Genomic DNA, 16,712 nt, shown 5'->3' with positions numbered 1-16,712 from the left:
TAACAGTGCAGTGCTGTGTTTAGCGGTATATTACCGTGTATGTTGTACCTGCCGCGAACGGCTGCAAGGCCGCTTACTGACGCAGTTACTCTAGATAAATTCACTGGCAACTCTAGCTAAAAATGAAGTCACACGTATTCGCTTCTACTCCAAAATTTCGGTGTAGCCATGGCATGTTTATGATGGGTGTGAGTCGAACAGGTAACAGCAGATCATAGATGCCCTCCTTGTAGGGCGCTGCCGGCTGCCACACCACTACTTTTGAGTGGTAGGTCACGGGCGAGTAGCGGTTGCGACAACATACAGGGTCGACAGGGCCGTTGCGCCCAACTTGTTGTGTAAACTTGTTAGGTAAACAAACGTAATCGTACGAAAAAAGCTACATAAAGCACAAGATGTACGGCAAAACTGTCAAGATATTTCAACAGCAACTATCTCAAAACTCACCTTTACTATCGAGTGTGCTCATGAGGAAAAATACGCCACATTTTGAGGGCTTCCTTTTCTCCTGCTGGCAACCTCAACATCAGTAACATTGGCAGCAGGTGAACGAGGATAAGTGTGTTTAACTAAGTAAATTGACTAGAAATAATTAGAAATTCGTAACTAAACTGCCCAATATTACATCGAATTAATATTTACTGCAGCAAAATATTTATTTTAAAAAGTATTTTAGGAAGTAATCATGTTTTCCTATATACTTTTGTAAACCATCAATTCTATCTTGCCAGGAACAAATCCAAAATGGCAGCGCCCATGGAGGGACTGGAGAGCATGAATTCAGCACCAGGGGTCCAAGATGGGCCAAAAACAATCGTGAATTCCACCGACAAGACCAAAGACCGCAGTGAATCAATCATATTAAAGAGTAAGAAAATAATGGCATACAATTTAGGTTATCTTAAAATCAAAACGAAGATAATTCGATTCTCAATGAAGACATAGTTAAGTCTGCTAGTCCCACGCCGGTATATTTATTGTGGTATTAGACCTTATTGTAACCTAACTGCGACCAGCAGCCCCAACGTACAACGTACAGTGTTGGGGCTGCGCCGTTTTGGCCTCGATATTTTAATGTTGTACCAAACGGGTGCCGTTCCGGCGCTGTATTTCCTTAATTTTTCAACAAAAACTAGATTTCTACTGGGAATACTTACATGGGTGGACTAAACCTAAATGATTCACATCGGCGACTGTTTGATGCATTTCATTGCTTATGATGCAGAAAATGCTGTCTTATAAGGCAAATATCTTCAGCTCACCGATGCTCACTAAAACTCACAATCACTTGCACATGCGCACACAATGCATTCAGTGCAGTGCGTTGACAGCTGTATTACTCGCTACATGATGCATATTCACCGTGCAATGATGCATTATTCATATCCTTTTGCGTCCGTAACGTTGACGTCATTGTTTACGCATGCGTAGATGCGTACTGATGGATATACACGTTCAAAATAGCAGCAAAGCTCTCCAATAGGGCAGACCGCCTACTCCTAAAAAATGTGGAAAATTATGCAGTTTCCAGATAAATTGGTGAGAAGGACCAAGGCAATGGGGTAGTGTATATTTCATTTTATATTGCCACTGTGTTTATGATGGACATTTAGCCATGGTTTATTTGTGAAGTTGCCGTATATGTGGCAATAGGGAGTTGTTCGTGATTCTCACTTGAACGAAACTGCGGGGTAGCCGCCAGGACCCCGCCGCAGAGCGGCGGGTCTCCGGGGCTAATTGTAACCTAACTGCTTAAACTTCTCTAGTAGCTATCATCTATAGTTAGGTTTACGTGCATCGACCCCAATCTCCATACACGACAACATGGTAATTTAACATATCTACATTATTTTGCTATGAGATTTTGAAGTGACATGACAATGAGTTAAACTTGGAAGCTACAATGTAGGTTGCATTCAAAGGCCAGTCATGCATGGTGGGGATGGGATGCTAATCTAGATCTAACGTTAGAGTCTAAAGTAAATTAATAATATTAATATTAATAATAATAATAATTGCATATTATATGGCGCTTCATACTGACGTTTCTAAGCGCACTTTTAAATTAAATTAAATTAAATTGAATTAAATTGAATTAAGTTAAATTAAATTACATTAAATTTTAATTTTAATTTTGATTTTAAGCACACTTTTAAATTAAATTTATCATTGATTTTTCTCTTTTTCTTTTTCAGATCTCTTCTAGGATGGATGTGTAACGTTAGATAGATGTCTAGACCTAGATGTAGATCAAGATCTAATAATATGCTTAGAGTAGGTTCTGACTCCTTGGTGTGAAATATGGGTACCGCAGGCCGCATATAAAAATGAGGTTTGCATGCATGTGTACTGCTAGTAAACATGGTACTGCTTGTTAACGAACGGGGATAAGATTTGTAGTGCACCATCAAGGCAGTGTAACAAGCTCTCCAAATAATGCCAAAGTCCCAAGATTAATGAGTAAGATATACGTTTACAGATACCCAACCATATTTTGCTTGTGTCATTTCACTCAACATGCTGACCAGTATATACCTGGATCTGCACATTGTTATGCTTATGAATTTCTGAGGGGAAAAGGGAGAGTGAGCAGGGATGCGTAGCTGCAGTGGTATCTCAGCCAGATAAGTTGAGAGCCTGATTGTGGTAGTTTTAACACAAGCCACCCATATTGACCATAAACGCCGTCCAAAATTCAATCGCTTGCTACATGTAGAAACATATACTTTTGCGAACAGTCTAACCTTGGCATGGGAGGTCGAACCTTGGTGCAAGTGCTGATACAACAAGCTGTTATTTTCGCAAACAGATATTTTAGCGAAAGAGGTCACAAACATTTTCACAGCAAAGACATTGTCTTTGTGAATTGACACTGATGCTATCTTAAATGCACTAATCATCTAGTGCACTGCGGCATTTTCGTGTGTTGTTAAATTCACGATCCAACTGCGATAGGTGAAATCCACGCAAAAACCCTTGCAAAAATAACAGCTTATACAGTATATGTAGTTATTATATAGTACACCCTTGAGAGTTGTCGCTATGACAAGATACAGCAGTTTATTTTATTATTTTTTTTTTGAGGAAGTGCATGTGTGCATGTAAAGGCCTTTGCTTTTGTCTATTTCACTAGCGTTTCTAAAGAGGATTGCTGCACTTTTATTATATTTTTCCAAGTCTTATGATTTTATGCATTTACCTATGTCTGAGATACGGTACCCAATCACACTGACTAGTTAATTTGAAATAAATATGTAAAAGACAGATAAAAGATAAATAGATAAATATAAAATGAAAAATTCTGTGTGGTGAGAAAGTCATGGGGACAGCAATTGTACATGTGATGAACTCAGAATAAGGTTACATATAAATTATGACGTTAGACATCCAGAAGTGAAACAGACATACCTCTACCAGTGGGTTGTATGGCGACATTCGTTTTCGTTCATCATTTTTTTATTGAGAATCTTTTGGTCTTTGCGTAATTCATTGTATTTTTCTTATTTTTGTATTTATTATTATTGTTATTTTTTGGGGGGGATCCTGCAGAAGCCTTGTTCATGGTGACTGTTAGTGGACTGGCCATGCTGGGTGGCTTTGGAATGACCTTGGCTCGAGCCAAGAGGCGACATCCAGGATCATTCTCTAAGGTCAGTGTTGGTCAGGTGATTTATGAGTAAATCTATAAAAGTTGCCTTGCAGCTGAAATCAATCTGCCATTATAGTTTATGTGTAAACAACAACAACAACAACAACAACAACAACAACAACAACAGCAACAGCAACAACAACAACAACAACAACAACAACAACTACTGCAACAGCAACAACACATATTCAAGAAGACCGGAACGAATTCACACTAATCAAAATATATACTGTCAGATACAGCTGCTGTTTGTTTGTTGATAGAACATCAGTGCTATAATGCCTTACCATTTTTGTTATTTCTGCTGTTGTCTTGATTTTTTTTTTTTTTGCCTGTGACTTTAACATCTGATATAAACATTGTTTATTTCTTTATCTCAGTGTTCATTCTGTTTGCTTCCCCACCCCTTACAATTATAGTTATTTTCAAAGTTTTTGCATGGTTCATTTCCCAATGTGGAAGTGCCATATTTTGAATACAAATTTCATGCTGTGCAATCGCATTGTTGATCTGCAATTGTTCTAAGGCATTTGTAAGCAAAGCAGCATTCAAATGTCCATATCCTTATTTGTTCCCAGGGAATGGTACCGGACCCACAGGTAGAGCTGTACGAGAGCGGGGCTTCCCTCGGTATGAGGGCGCTAGGCTGGGGCACGGTCTTCGCCATCACGGGAGTCGGGTCACTGACCTTTCTCATCTGCAAAGCTATGGGAGTGCATAATGTGAGATATCAAATTATAAGACAGAGTTTTGTTGAGTTGGTGGTTGTTGTTGTTGTTGTTGTTGTTGTTAGCAGAAATTGAGATTATTGTTTGTAACATATTTGGATTTTACTTTCGGATGTGTTTGCTTCAATGGTAAAAAATGTACCATTTGAAAAGCATAATTTTCATAGAATTATAGGTGGAAGCAACACTTCGAAAATCATAGATTTAATATGTTGGTCTTTCTTCTTCTTTTTTTCGTTCTTTCTTAATGTATTTAGGGTTGGTATACTTTGAAGGTTTAGCAAGAAACAAATCAGCTTTTTGTAAAGGCAGGTATAGTGTCAGCAATTGAAAAAAAAAAAAGTGAAGGCATTTTGACAAAATATGTAGTTGTACCATGTAGGTGTTTGTCTTGGTTGTGTATATGAATGGCTGTTCTTGACCAAATAAAGAAGTAAGGATAATTTACAGGGCTTAAAAGGACACTGCCTAAAGAAAGAGAGAGAGAGAGAGAGAGAGAGAGAGAGAGAGAGAGGGGGAGGAAGAGCAATAGAGTATTGAAAGGTCATTGTTGGCACATTATTTAGTCCAGCAGATATTTTATTTATTCTTTTTTTTTGGGGGGGGGGGGGGGAATCTGTTTAATTTAAAGTAATTGTATGTTTATTGGGGGAAAAAAATCACTGATATGAGATTCTAACATTTTTCCTTTTCAGGTGGACGAGTTCAGGGTAAAGTTTCAGTCGGTAGCTCCGAGGATACGAAGGAACGAGACTGAGCCTGAGCATGTGATCATCGAGAGATTTAAGGCAGAGATTCTGAAAGACGAGAAGACTGCTTCCGCTGATGAATGAGACTGAATCTGCGCTTGGTCCAGCAGCGATGTGCCAATCGTTTTGATGCACAGTGATTTGAAGTGGAGGATCCTTCATCTGTGTGCTATGAGAAGACTCTGGATGAAGTGTAAGATCACATCTGGACTCAAGAATTCAGAGCTGTGGTTTAATAGTCAAGCCTGATGTTCATTTTGCTGCATGCCTCTGCCTCCAGCTCGCCAAGAGACAGTTACCGTGATTTGCAGGGCATTTGTGAGGTCTTGAACAAAATTCAGACCACTTTAGTCTGGAACGCAACAGATGTCTGTAATCACAAGACTGTGATGCCGGTTAGAATCAAATAGCTGTAAGACAGATGCATGGTGTGCTATTTCTAGCAGTGAGTAAAGCACAATCTTGGTTTGCATTCAACATATTTAGTTGGAAAATAAATACCTGGCAGACAGCTACAGTGACGTTGTTTGTGCTAAAGAAGAGATGTATGAATTTGAGAAAAAAGAAAATCACAAAATGACAGCATCTTTATGGCGCTGTCATACTATTCATGTCTGCAATTGTAGTGCTAAGTGTCCATGTACATGTACAGTGGTATCTGCAGATTAAGGGGATACAGTGTACAAGTGACCGTGCATCACAAAACCACTATTAAGTAGCACCCATTGACTTTATGTGAGGACTCAAAAAAGGTGAATCAGGTCAACAGTCAATGTTGATTTTTTCAAATTTTCCTAAAGAACTATCCTCCTTCTACATTATTCCTATGTTTGGGATCGTGAAATGAATGGGAAAGTGTTTTTAGCAGTTTTTCTACAACCCTTTTTTTTGTAGAGCAGTGAGATCTGGTATGTCTCAGAGGCCCCTTTTCATTTCTTGAAAATCCTTTGCACACTCTTCACTTCCAACTCTAATAACTTTTGAAAAGATAATTCTATTGCTTGAAAGTTGGCATTAATCATGGACAGAATGTGTTAATAGAGCATGATCAATTTCAGCTTAATCTGATAATCCCTTCGTTGTTGTTGCTTCAGAGGTTTACATCCTGTTTTCGTCCCATTCATCGTACAGCTAGGGTGGCTTGGTAAAGATAAAGTGCTTGAATAAACCCTGTACTTTAGAGCCTCTTTTCTCAGTTTGCACTTTTCCAGAGTGTGTGCTTTCTTTCCAACATTTAGTAAGGTTTATAGGAGAGTCAATTTGAATTGAGTTATACATCATTTTAAAGTGTAGAGTCTGCTCTTTCAGAATCTGCCTTGAACTACAAATCCATATCTGGCAACTTTTTGTTGGTTTTGTGATGCAGGGTCACATGTTTTTGTACATCTGGTGTAGTCCTTGCATTGTCCATGTGCATATTCTAGCATCAAACTGCATACATCTGTGTGCAATATTCTAATGTCAATCAACCTGAAACTGTTGGAGGCAAAAAAAAAAATTAAATAAATTGAGACAAATTAATTCTCATTGTATTTCTGAAAGTAATGGATGTCACTTCCATTTATTTACATTTAAAAATAAATAAACATGAAGGCATCTTCGGAAGAAAATTGAGAAGAGAGAGAGAAAAAAAGATAAGAGCAATTCACAGACAATAAATTCATAGCTTGTATTTTGTTTTGTTTAAACTCAAGAACAAAATTGACATTAACAGGAAATATGCACTGCCACTGTCAACTCAGGCCAACATCAGCCTACATGGCAAGACAGATTTCCATGAGTCCAAAGGCAATGCTCTTGTTTTGATTGTAAACACTAACTTATACACATACATTCTATTTATTTCTCAAATACAGACATTTCTCATACAATGTGTATTACGCATACAGAACTATAACATCTTTCCTCCTTTTTACACACTTTAGCGAGTCATTTGATCCCAATCGAACATAACAATGGTAGCTTCAGCAAGAGGGAGGGGCAGAGATAGAAAGAGAAGGGGTGATTCAGACTGCTTTTTGTCAGTACACTATTTTACTTTTTTATGTGTATTTTTTCTCAGTACAAAAAGAAATTGAAAAGAAAAGACAAATGTTGTCATCTTATTTTGAGGAAGAAGTAGTCTCATAATTCCCCTCCCCCCCCCCCCCCCCAAAAAAAAAAAAAAAAAATTGTTCAAAAGATTACAAATCTGTGTCACTGGTGTTGCTTAACAATCATGTCAATTGTCAACAACACCAACAAACAAACAAAATGCAGTACTCCTGACCCCTTAGGGGCAGGGGTTTAAAAGATTTGGGTATATATGCAAATTTGAGGTAATGACAGACCAACAAATGTTATCTTTGCTCCCCTTGTCTTTTACAGTGTATGTGGCTGGAGGAAAAAAAAAATGTGATCATGGATACTGCAGTGCAATGTAATTTCACATCAATTGACAAAATACAGTCTTTATAAAAGGCATAATAAAGGCATATAAAAATAGGAATATTCAATCAGTTATACAGTAACATGTACCTCTTTACAAGACCTCCACAAAGCCCACCTTTTGTACCTTTGTTCTTCTTCAACCCCCTCCTCTATGTACATGTACTTTCAAAGAAAGAAAGAAAACAAGAGAAAAGAAAATGTTTGTTTACTAACAGCTGCCACAGACTTCAATGACTCGTCTCATAAAACTGAGAATCATTACTCCGAAGTTCGCATTGTAAGAATTCCCAAGGAAGGAGAAGAAAACAGAATCAACAAACAGAACAGGCCAGTTCCTACAAGGAGAGGTGAAATATATACCAACCAACTCCCCCCCCCCCCCCCCAAACACACACACCACCACTACCACTATGATTCACAAGACAATACATGTACAATGTACTATGTTTGTAGTGTGAAAGTGGTGATAAAAAAACCAAAAACCCATACTGAGCAAAACAAAGCATTTATAAAACACTTTTATGCAGATACAACACAAGTGAAACTGACAGAAAGAGATAAATTAGCATCTGTTCAAATTTCTTCTTTTTTTTCTACAAGCAAACTTTTCTGGTGTGCAAAGGTGGAAGAGATCTGACAAAGGATCACATCAATGGACAAATTGCACCACTAGCTCTAGTCAAAAGTGAATTCTTCATATGCATGGACAACGTCATCATGCAGTAAAAAAAGCCTTCACATTCGGGGGAAATCCCTAATAAAATTTTTTGAGTTATGATCACTAGGTTGTGATACAGCTATTATGACAAAGTAGAAATGATAATCAACAAAATGAAACACTTCACATTTACAGTGGTCAATGCATTTACTCTATAGATGGTCTTCTATTCATACTTTTTGTCTTTTCAGTACAGACGTTAGCAATACCAGCACAAAAGAGAGAATGTAGCACCACCTATTATAAATAAGTACAAATGATACTGAGGTTTGGCATAAGTGTGCTGGTTTGTTACTACCATTTACCAAACTGATTACTAGAAAGGGCATGTCCACTTTAATACATCATTCATCTGTCCCTTCAAATGATGAAGAAATAAAAAACACCTTCTGAGGTTGGCATACAACAGGGCCTATATCAGACCTTTGAAAGCATGGATGCATTATCATGTTTCATCCCATCACTTGCACTAGTAGCATACTCTGGTGGAGGTTTCAAGGTAGATATTTCAACTTTGCCCATTGACATAGAAACCAATGTCAAACTCCTGCTTGACACACACACATAACAAAGTTTCCCATTTCTACCTACTTGTATAATGTAGACCTGCATCTTCAGGAATTCGCAAGATTAACAATGATATAATTTCTGTACATGCATTTTAATTCTTGCCAACAACGAAAAAACATATGGATTCAGGTAGGCAGGCAGAAAACATTCAATTTTCAAGACTTATACACTTACATGTCTACTCTGTAATATATTCTACAAACAAAATCTATTGCAATCACATTCAAAAATATGGATAGTCTATAGGGAATGATAACTTCATACATGTCAAATCTTTATTCTGGCAACAAATAGTTCAACAAACTGCCATACATAAAATGTTCACTTAAATGCATTCATACCCTAACATTGAATTCTCACCTCCTTTTGCTGTATTTTCATTATTTCCACTGTAGTCATTCTATTGCTCAGAGAATAAAATTCTTTGTCAAAGAGTCTGGCCAATATTCCAATATGGTTTTCAAAGAATTTGTCTTGCAGTGTGATGAAGTTAACATAAGGTTAATGTAGGACATATTTACCCCTTAATGCGCAAAGTGATGTCATGGCAAAAGCACTCATGGTATTCTGAGAAGAATGAAAGAATAAAATCAAGATAAACTCTCATCATCTTGCAAAATCTTGTTCTCAAAACAGAGTCATAGTTCCTGGAATGATTCAAAACAAAATAAAACAAAACAATATACGGTAATTCTGGCAAACTTACTTAATGTATGTCAAGTATAGTATTCATTGGCTTTTACTTGTGAGACAATAGTGACACAAATACACTGTTCATACAATCAAAAGATCATATTTTGTACTGCGCCCAACAGGCTCCCATAAAGCAATGGGTTAAATCAACCTCTTTTAAGAATACCACTGTACAAGTGAAGACCGAAATTGATTCTGTTATCAATTCCTGGAATGATGCCATACATTATCTCAAAGTCCTCAGTCGAAAGACCTTGCATGGTGAATAATAAAATGGTAGACTCGGCATAACACCACAAATGGAGGTCTTATTTTTATTGTCGCTATTGCATTGTTGAAATTTGCCTTTAATAAATCCGACAGACAACACAGGGCACTACACAATGATTGTCTGAATTAAGTAGAGCTACAGGTGTAACTGGCCAATGATCAATTCAACATTGCAATGCGCCACATATCATTGGTATGAAATAGTGTAACAAACAAGAATGAAGCACAAGCATTAAGAAGGCGGTTCATGATCCCTTAAAGTAGCTATTACAATGTTTTATATTCAGCATGTTTAATAACTGAAACCAATGTAAGTATTGTATACCTTGCTTTGCTCCTGTGTATCAGTACACTTGCAATCATGGTTTAGTACAGTCCAGTTATTATCAAGACTTTGTAAATCTCAAAATCATATTCTCTGGTATACCAAAACGAGAGAAGAATGTATTGAAGAAAGAAAGAAAAAATCATTTAAAAAAAAACAGAGAATAAGAAAAGGAAAAGATTCATGTAAATATGAGATATGATAAGTTTATCTGTCAATGCTGGCAACTTTGCCATCATCGAAGACTATAAAGACTGACAACTTTTATTTGTTTTTGTACATCACATTGTCCTCTGTAATTTTTCTTCCACAAACATTCATATCATTTGGTAGCAGATTGATCCCCCAAAATCAAAAGGAGTTTACCTACCATTGCTTGGAGTACTATCATACCCTCTCTTTTAAATATAGACATTTACATTGTCACATGATACATCCACATGCAATATGCTCTCTCAACGAACAGAAGCACACCATGCTCATTTCATCCGCCAGATGCCTGGCAATCACCCACACTTCTTGTGATTGTGCATGTCAAGTCACAATGGCAGTGTTTGAAAATGTCCATACCGGGGTACACAGGTACCACCAAACTTATTTGTTTTGTCCACCTCATCATGTACTCATAGCATACATGTGTACTCGTGTAGTAATTTTTTTTTTTTTAGGGATACATGCCCAAAAGGTAAAACCAAATACTAGTAGTGTTGTTTTTCGAGAATGATCATGAAGGAAAGAGAGAAGAAAAAAAAAAACAACACAGAGGGTAAAATTGTCCTTCACACTTGGGTATACTGCAGCAAAGCTTAGAATAACTTGTGTACGTTCCATATCTGATGGACAAGTTGCAAAAATGGCAAACACTCAAAAGCCACACTGACTGTTATTCATAATAAAGCTACCATTGCAAAATATTGTTATTGGTATTATATAAGTGGGACAATGCATTGTAGATGAGAAAATACCTCAGTTCACTTCTTTGATTATGGAAAGTTCTGGTCTCACAGCAATACTTATTGGATTACATGACATCGAAAGAACCTTTTTCTTATGTTTTCCTTTGAAGACTTTATCAAAATGAAAGGCCTGGGTGCTTCAAGATTGTCAGAAATGGTTCTCACTACTGTACACAGATTAAAAGAGTTTGAAATGTATGATCACTGCCCGTAGATGAATACTGGAGTGTATTGAAAAAAAACTTCACAAAGTATGAGAACTTTCTTTTCTTGTATATGTAATCATTGCAACACACTGTACACAGCACATAATTATTCTGTGAGCATTTAATGTGGATAAGAACTTGTGAAACAGTTTTGCGCAAGGACAGAATTAGTGATCAAGATCCATACTGACAGAATGAAGAATATGAAATGAATAATCCCTTTCAGGTGGCAAAATTATTTTGCAATTACATGATGTATCCATGCACTCAAGAAATTCACAGAGGTGCTCAAAAATCCGACACCATCACAAACAACAAAAGAGTTTATTGAACTTGATACCATAATATATCATATAGGCAGTTACAAAGCTTAATGAAGTATTGTTCATAAAAGAAAAACAGACTGAGTGAAAAAATGACCACTAAACTGCCATATGATACGGATGCACTATTTTCTCAGAAACTCTTAAAAATACTTTCTTGAGGTATAATTAGGAAGTTTAGCATGATGTACAATTGTGTATAGAAACACATGCTTTGCTCTTTTGTGTCATGCAGTAAACAGGATTTATCCATACCAGTAGTAATCAAAAGCCGTTCAGTCATTAGTGTACTGGTAGAGCCAACCATCACTTATCAACATGAAATTATTGTAATTTATCACATGCCTGTGAGAGCTTATCTCTTTAGTACAAGCAAGTCAGAAGAAGGGGGGGGGGGTGGAAAAAAAATTACTGCTGTTTGCTTAATGACAAATGTGACTTTTGAAGGAGTTTCAACATATGCTGCACAACAGCCATCAATCAGAACTCAATCGTGGCAAACACATATAACAGCAACATGTTCACACAAATGGAAAGCTGACACCTGTGGCTGTGATGTCATATCAAAGTAGAAAATATAATCTCTGGTATCAAAAATACACCACAGCTCCTCCTGGCAACTGAATAGAACTCACCTCTGCAAAACTACACACACTGTCACTGCCCTCTTTGACTGCACTTGCTTCTTATGATTTGACAGAAGAGAAAAATACAAACCTATGCAGGAGTTGAGCTATTTACTAACTATTAAGCAATGCATGATCAAACTGGTCCATTTCTATGAAATCTTTACAATTCCTTTACAAGTCTTACTGTAGAAAGTGGCTTTACAGTAAAACTCATCAGTGAGGCCTTTAAAATGTAAGTAGCTGAGTAGTGAAGATATAGCAGTGGTACAGTGTAATGTATTTAGCAGTATCAATAACAGTATTTGTCATCTTTATTGTTATTTTCAACACCAATATTTCATTTTCACTTTGATAATCGTCAGCAGTAGTGGTGATATCTTAAGTAGTGGTGTAGCAGTTAAGTTTTCAGTGGTCATAATCATATAGTAGTTGTAACAAAACCCAGAGAAGTGCAATGACTGGAGAAGAAGCAGTAAACTTCAATATTCTCACAGGTCTGGCATTGAAAAGACTCAAAAGTTTTTTTTTTTATAGAAAAATAGCGTCTCAAAAGTTTCTTGGTACAGAACCGCATTCACACTATGTGACACAGGATACATACAAGCCCAGCAGACAATGCAAACAATTGAAAACGGGTGACGAAATGTTTCAAATAGAGTCACCACAGCCAAAGATATCACTACTTTTTTGTGGCATTCAACACCACCATAGTTTTCAATAGAATACTCTACACTGCTGGAGAGCTCCTCGTGCATTGATCAAATAATTTCTCCACAAAAGAACATATACAGACTTTGATAAACATGCCAGCAAGCAAAATTGTGCACAATACTCAGAGGACTCTGTTTCCACCACTGCTAGTTGACCATGTTTCAGTCTATCCAGCCATTTCATTTAAAAGTTGCTGACCACCGAGAAATAGCTCTGCAATGATGATGACTACTACAAGATACGGTAAAAATAGTCCTCCTGGACAATGTATTGCTTAATCTGATTCAAAGTCGTACAAACAAATACACAAACAAACATTTTAATGTGTGGTCTTCAGAACGGTAGCACATACAAGATGTCCATGTTCTGATGAACCAATTTTCAAAAAGTTCAGCTGGAGTATCACACGCTCCATTATACTCGTCTGCCATAATTCATCAATAGTTTCACACACTTACAACAGACATGGTTATGCCTTTGTAGCAACAACAAAAAGACTTTTAAAAAAGTTCTTTCTTGTTGTTTTCCTTTGACCACACTCACTGGGGATGCTGGGGTGAGGGATCAAATATTATCAGCAGGAACAGGGTATTGGCAGGAGCCCCGTTCACATCTGTATCCTACGTAACTTCCGTAACGTGAGAAGCAGAATTAGAAAAGAAGGTATTGATATGGTTTCACACACTTGAGAGGGAGTCTTCCTCGACTCGGCCCAGCCTCAGCGGTTTGTGCATTGCAATATCTAAATTTCCCTCCTCCTCCTCCTCCTCTCGCTTCATCATTTGACGATGAGGAACGGTCGCACATTGAGGAGGAACGTCTCGAGCTGGCCCTGGAACTTCATCTTGTGGGCGCGGTCCAGCTGGAGTGTGGAGTCGCTGGGCGTCAGCTGGCTGAAGGCAGCTGCCAGCCGCTGGTAGTGGCTGGGGTTGGACTGGTGGCGAAGGACATTGTTCACCAGCTCGGTGTACTTCTCCTGAAATGTGGAGCAGAAAGAGAGGCATGGTTTGAAATCATATTCTTTTCTTTTTTTAAGCAAGGCATTAGTTACTCCTCAAATTTATGAGTTCTTGTGCCTAGTGGTTCTCATTGCAACAGACTGACAAATTGCCCTTCATCGACGTACAAAATACACACCGATTATTCAGTGTTTTAATAGTAGCCACAATAAAAAAATCACAGGCATACACAGGTTGGAGCAGTGGACATGATGCCTGTCTAGATATCAGGTGATAATTGGTTTGACTCTAACTCTAACACCAGTATAAAGCGCCTTATAAATGCAATCATTATCATTATTAACTTGAGTATGCATGCCCATGATTTTTCATGATGATCAAGAAACTGAAAGTGACCACTCTACTCACATGATGACTGCATATAAGGGTGTAGAATGCACCTCCAGCTGACGCAATGATGTCCATGTCGAAGCTCTGCCGAACGATGGTATCAAAGAGCACCTGCAATGTAAGAGACACATGGATGGCATGAAGATTATCAAGTTATGTCCAACAGGGTGCTAAACTGCACAACAAGCACACTGCTATGGTGGAAGAATTAAATGTGACCACGCATCACAAAACCAACAAACAGTCGCACACACTGATTTTGTGCGAGGACTGAAAATAGGTGAAATGGGTCAGCCTGGACAATCTTGAGTTTTTCATATTTTCTGAAAGAGCAAGTCTTCTTATACATTATGCTAAAGATTGGGATCATAAAATGAGCAGGAAATTGTGTTATTAGTAGTTTTTCTTGAAAACCTTTTTTGTAGAATAGGGTGATTAAATGTGTCTAATAGAGTCCCCTTTTCATTTCTAAAGAAAAAAAAAAACTGTACACACTCTCCACACTCAACTCTTAATTACTTTAGAAAAACTGAGATGCTATTGCTTTGAAAGTTGGCATCAATCATGGACAGAATGTGTTGATAGAGCATGCTCAATTTCAACTTAATCTTATAATCCCTTCATTGTTGTTGTGGTTGACATCCTGTTTTTTTGTCCCATTCACTGCACAGCTAGCACAGCTTGGTAAAAATAAAGCGCTTGAATAGACCCTGTACTTTAGAACCTCTTTCCTCAGTTCACACCTTTCCAGAGTGCGTGCTTTCTTCCCAATATTTAGATAGGTTAGGAGTGTCCATTTGAATTGAGTTATACATCACTTTAAAGCTTAAAGTCTGCTCTTTCAGAACCTCCTCTTAACAAAAAATACATGTCTGGTGACATTTTCTTCGTTTTGTGATGCAGGGTCACAAATTACGCAAAAATATGCACAATACCGAGACACAGAACAACTATCAATAACAGAAACTCTAATCTTTCACTAGAAGTCATTTTTCTAATCAGTATGATACAACAAAACATGAATTCAGGCCACGAATGCAGACACACTTGTGTCCATTTTGAGAACCTAGAAGTATACCCTGTTCCCATCTATGAGTTGACACTACAGGAACTTGGTATATAGCAGGGTATCAAAAGGAATAGGTTAATTATCCCATCGGACAGACTGGATCAGGACTTCACCTTGAGAAAGTGCACCATGGCGTGGGAGAGCTGCGAGCCGGCCACTTCCTGGGGGTTCTTGGCGCAGTGCTCAGCCATGGAGGACAGGGCATCCAGGCTCATCTTGGAGACGTCGCCGCCGTAGTCCACCAGGCCGGCCTCGATCGACGCCATCAGGTTCTGGAAGAGGGAGCCGGGGAGGCAGACGAGACGCTCAGGGTACAGCTCGCCGATGGAGGTGACCAGACGGAAGTACTGCTGGCACAGGTTGGGGAACTGGAAGGGTTTGGAACGCACAGATGAAAACAATCATCCACAAGTAATTTACTAATAGTCATAAATGTCTGTACTCTTTCCATCCATGCCAACGCATGAGGTGAGACATATTCAATGACATTACATCTTCTTCACACCAGCATCACATAATCTGCATTGATATTTCATCTGTCGTCACCTATAAATAGTCCCATCTTCATTTGGAATCACCAAGGTGAACAGCACATCATTCTTTCACACACACATCACACCATACTTGCCAACAATACGAAGTTCATTACACCACCACAGCAACAGCGTCGTATCATTCCATTCACATCCACATCACTACCCTTAGAAGCTCATTACATCATCACAGCAACAGCATTACTTTGTCTCCTTCACATCCACATCATTACCCTTACAAACTCAACACATCACCACCGCAAAGCATCACACCGTCCCCTTCAAATCCACATCATTACCCTTAGAACCTCTACACATCACCAAAGGAACAGCACCACATCATCCTCTTCACATCCACATCACTATCATTAGAAGCTTCAATCACATGCCCACAGCAGCAGCATCTCATCATTCCCTTCACATCCACATCACTACCCTCAAAAGCTCATTACATCTCCATAGCAACAGCATCACATCGTCCCCTTCACCTCGACATACTATCCTCAGAAGCTCATTATATCACTATGGAAATAGTATCACTTCATCCCCTTCACATCCACATCACTACCCTCAAAAGCTCATTACATCTCCATAGTAACCGCATCACATCATCCCCTTCCAATCCACATCACTATCCTCAGAAGCTCATCACATCATTCCCTTCACACCCACATCACAACACGGTTGCCTACCCTTAGAAGCTCGTGATTGATGAGAGGTAGGAGAATGTTGAGGCCATAGAGAACTACATCCGGTGCCGAGACGTTGTTCACTGGATTGGGTTCATCTGCATGACATCACAGA

General features: G+C 38.3%; 2 protein-coding genes across 2 annotated transcripts in view; one reads left to right on the top strand and one right to left on the bottom strand.

The window, feature by feature from the left end:
- The first annotated feature begins 757 nt into the window (after positions 1-757).
- Positions 758-5,528, top strand: LOC139714053 (transmembrane protein 242-like). Its single transcript, XM_071625782.1, has 4 exons — positions 758-868; positions 3,550-3,650; positions 4,228-4,371; positions 5,073-5,528. Exons 1-4 carry the CDS (start codon positions 775-777, stop codon positions 5,208-5,210), a joined length of 477 nt encoding a protein of 158 aa, XP_071481883.1. The 5' UTR covers positions 758-774; the 3' UTR covers positions 5,211-5,528.
- Positions 5,529-13,624: 8,096 nt separating this feature from the next.
- LOC139714050 (exportin-4-like) overlaps positions 13,625-16,712 on the bottom strand; it is a 113,645-nt gene continuing 110,557 nt past the window's right edge. Inside the window, exons 19-22 of the mRNA XM_071625778.1 lie at positions 16,601-16,695; positions 15,489-15,743; positions 14,325-14,417; positions 13,625-13,933 (exon numbers count right to left, since the gene is read on the bottom strand). Of these exons, the coding sequence (XP_071481879.1) occupies positions 13,736-13,933; positions 14,325-14,417; positions 15,489-15,743; positions 16,601-16,695 (641 nt within the window). The 3' untranslated portion in view covers positions 13,625-13,735. The remainder of the gene's footprint in view (positions 13,934-14,324; positions 14,418-15,488; positions 15,744-16,600; positions 16,696-16,712) is intronic.

This window comes from Diadema antillarum, unplaced genomic scaffold, assembly GCF_040938485.1.
Source record: "Diadema antillarum isolate AM-2024a unplaced genomic scaffold, OU_Dant_1.0 seq00002148_RagTag, whole genome shotgun sequence".
In the NCBI taxonomy this organism is placed as follows: Eukaryota; Metazoa; Echinodermata; class Echinoidea; order Diadematoida; family Diadematidae; genus Diadema; species Diadema antillarum.
The sequence above is the reverse complement of the archived record's forward strand: the minus strand, read 5'-3'. Positions and strand labels throughout refer to the sequence as shown.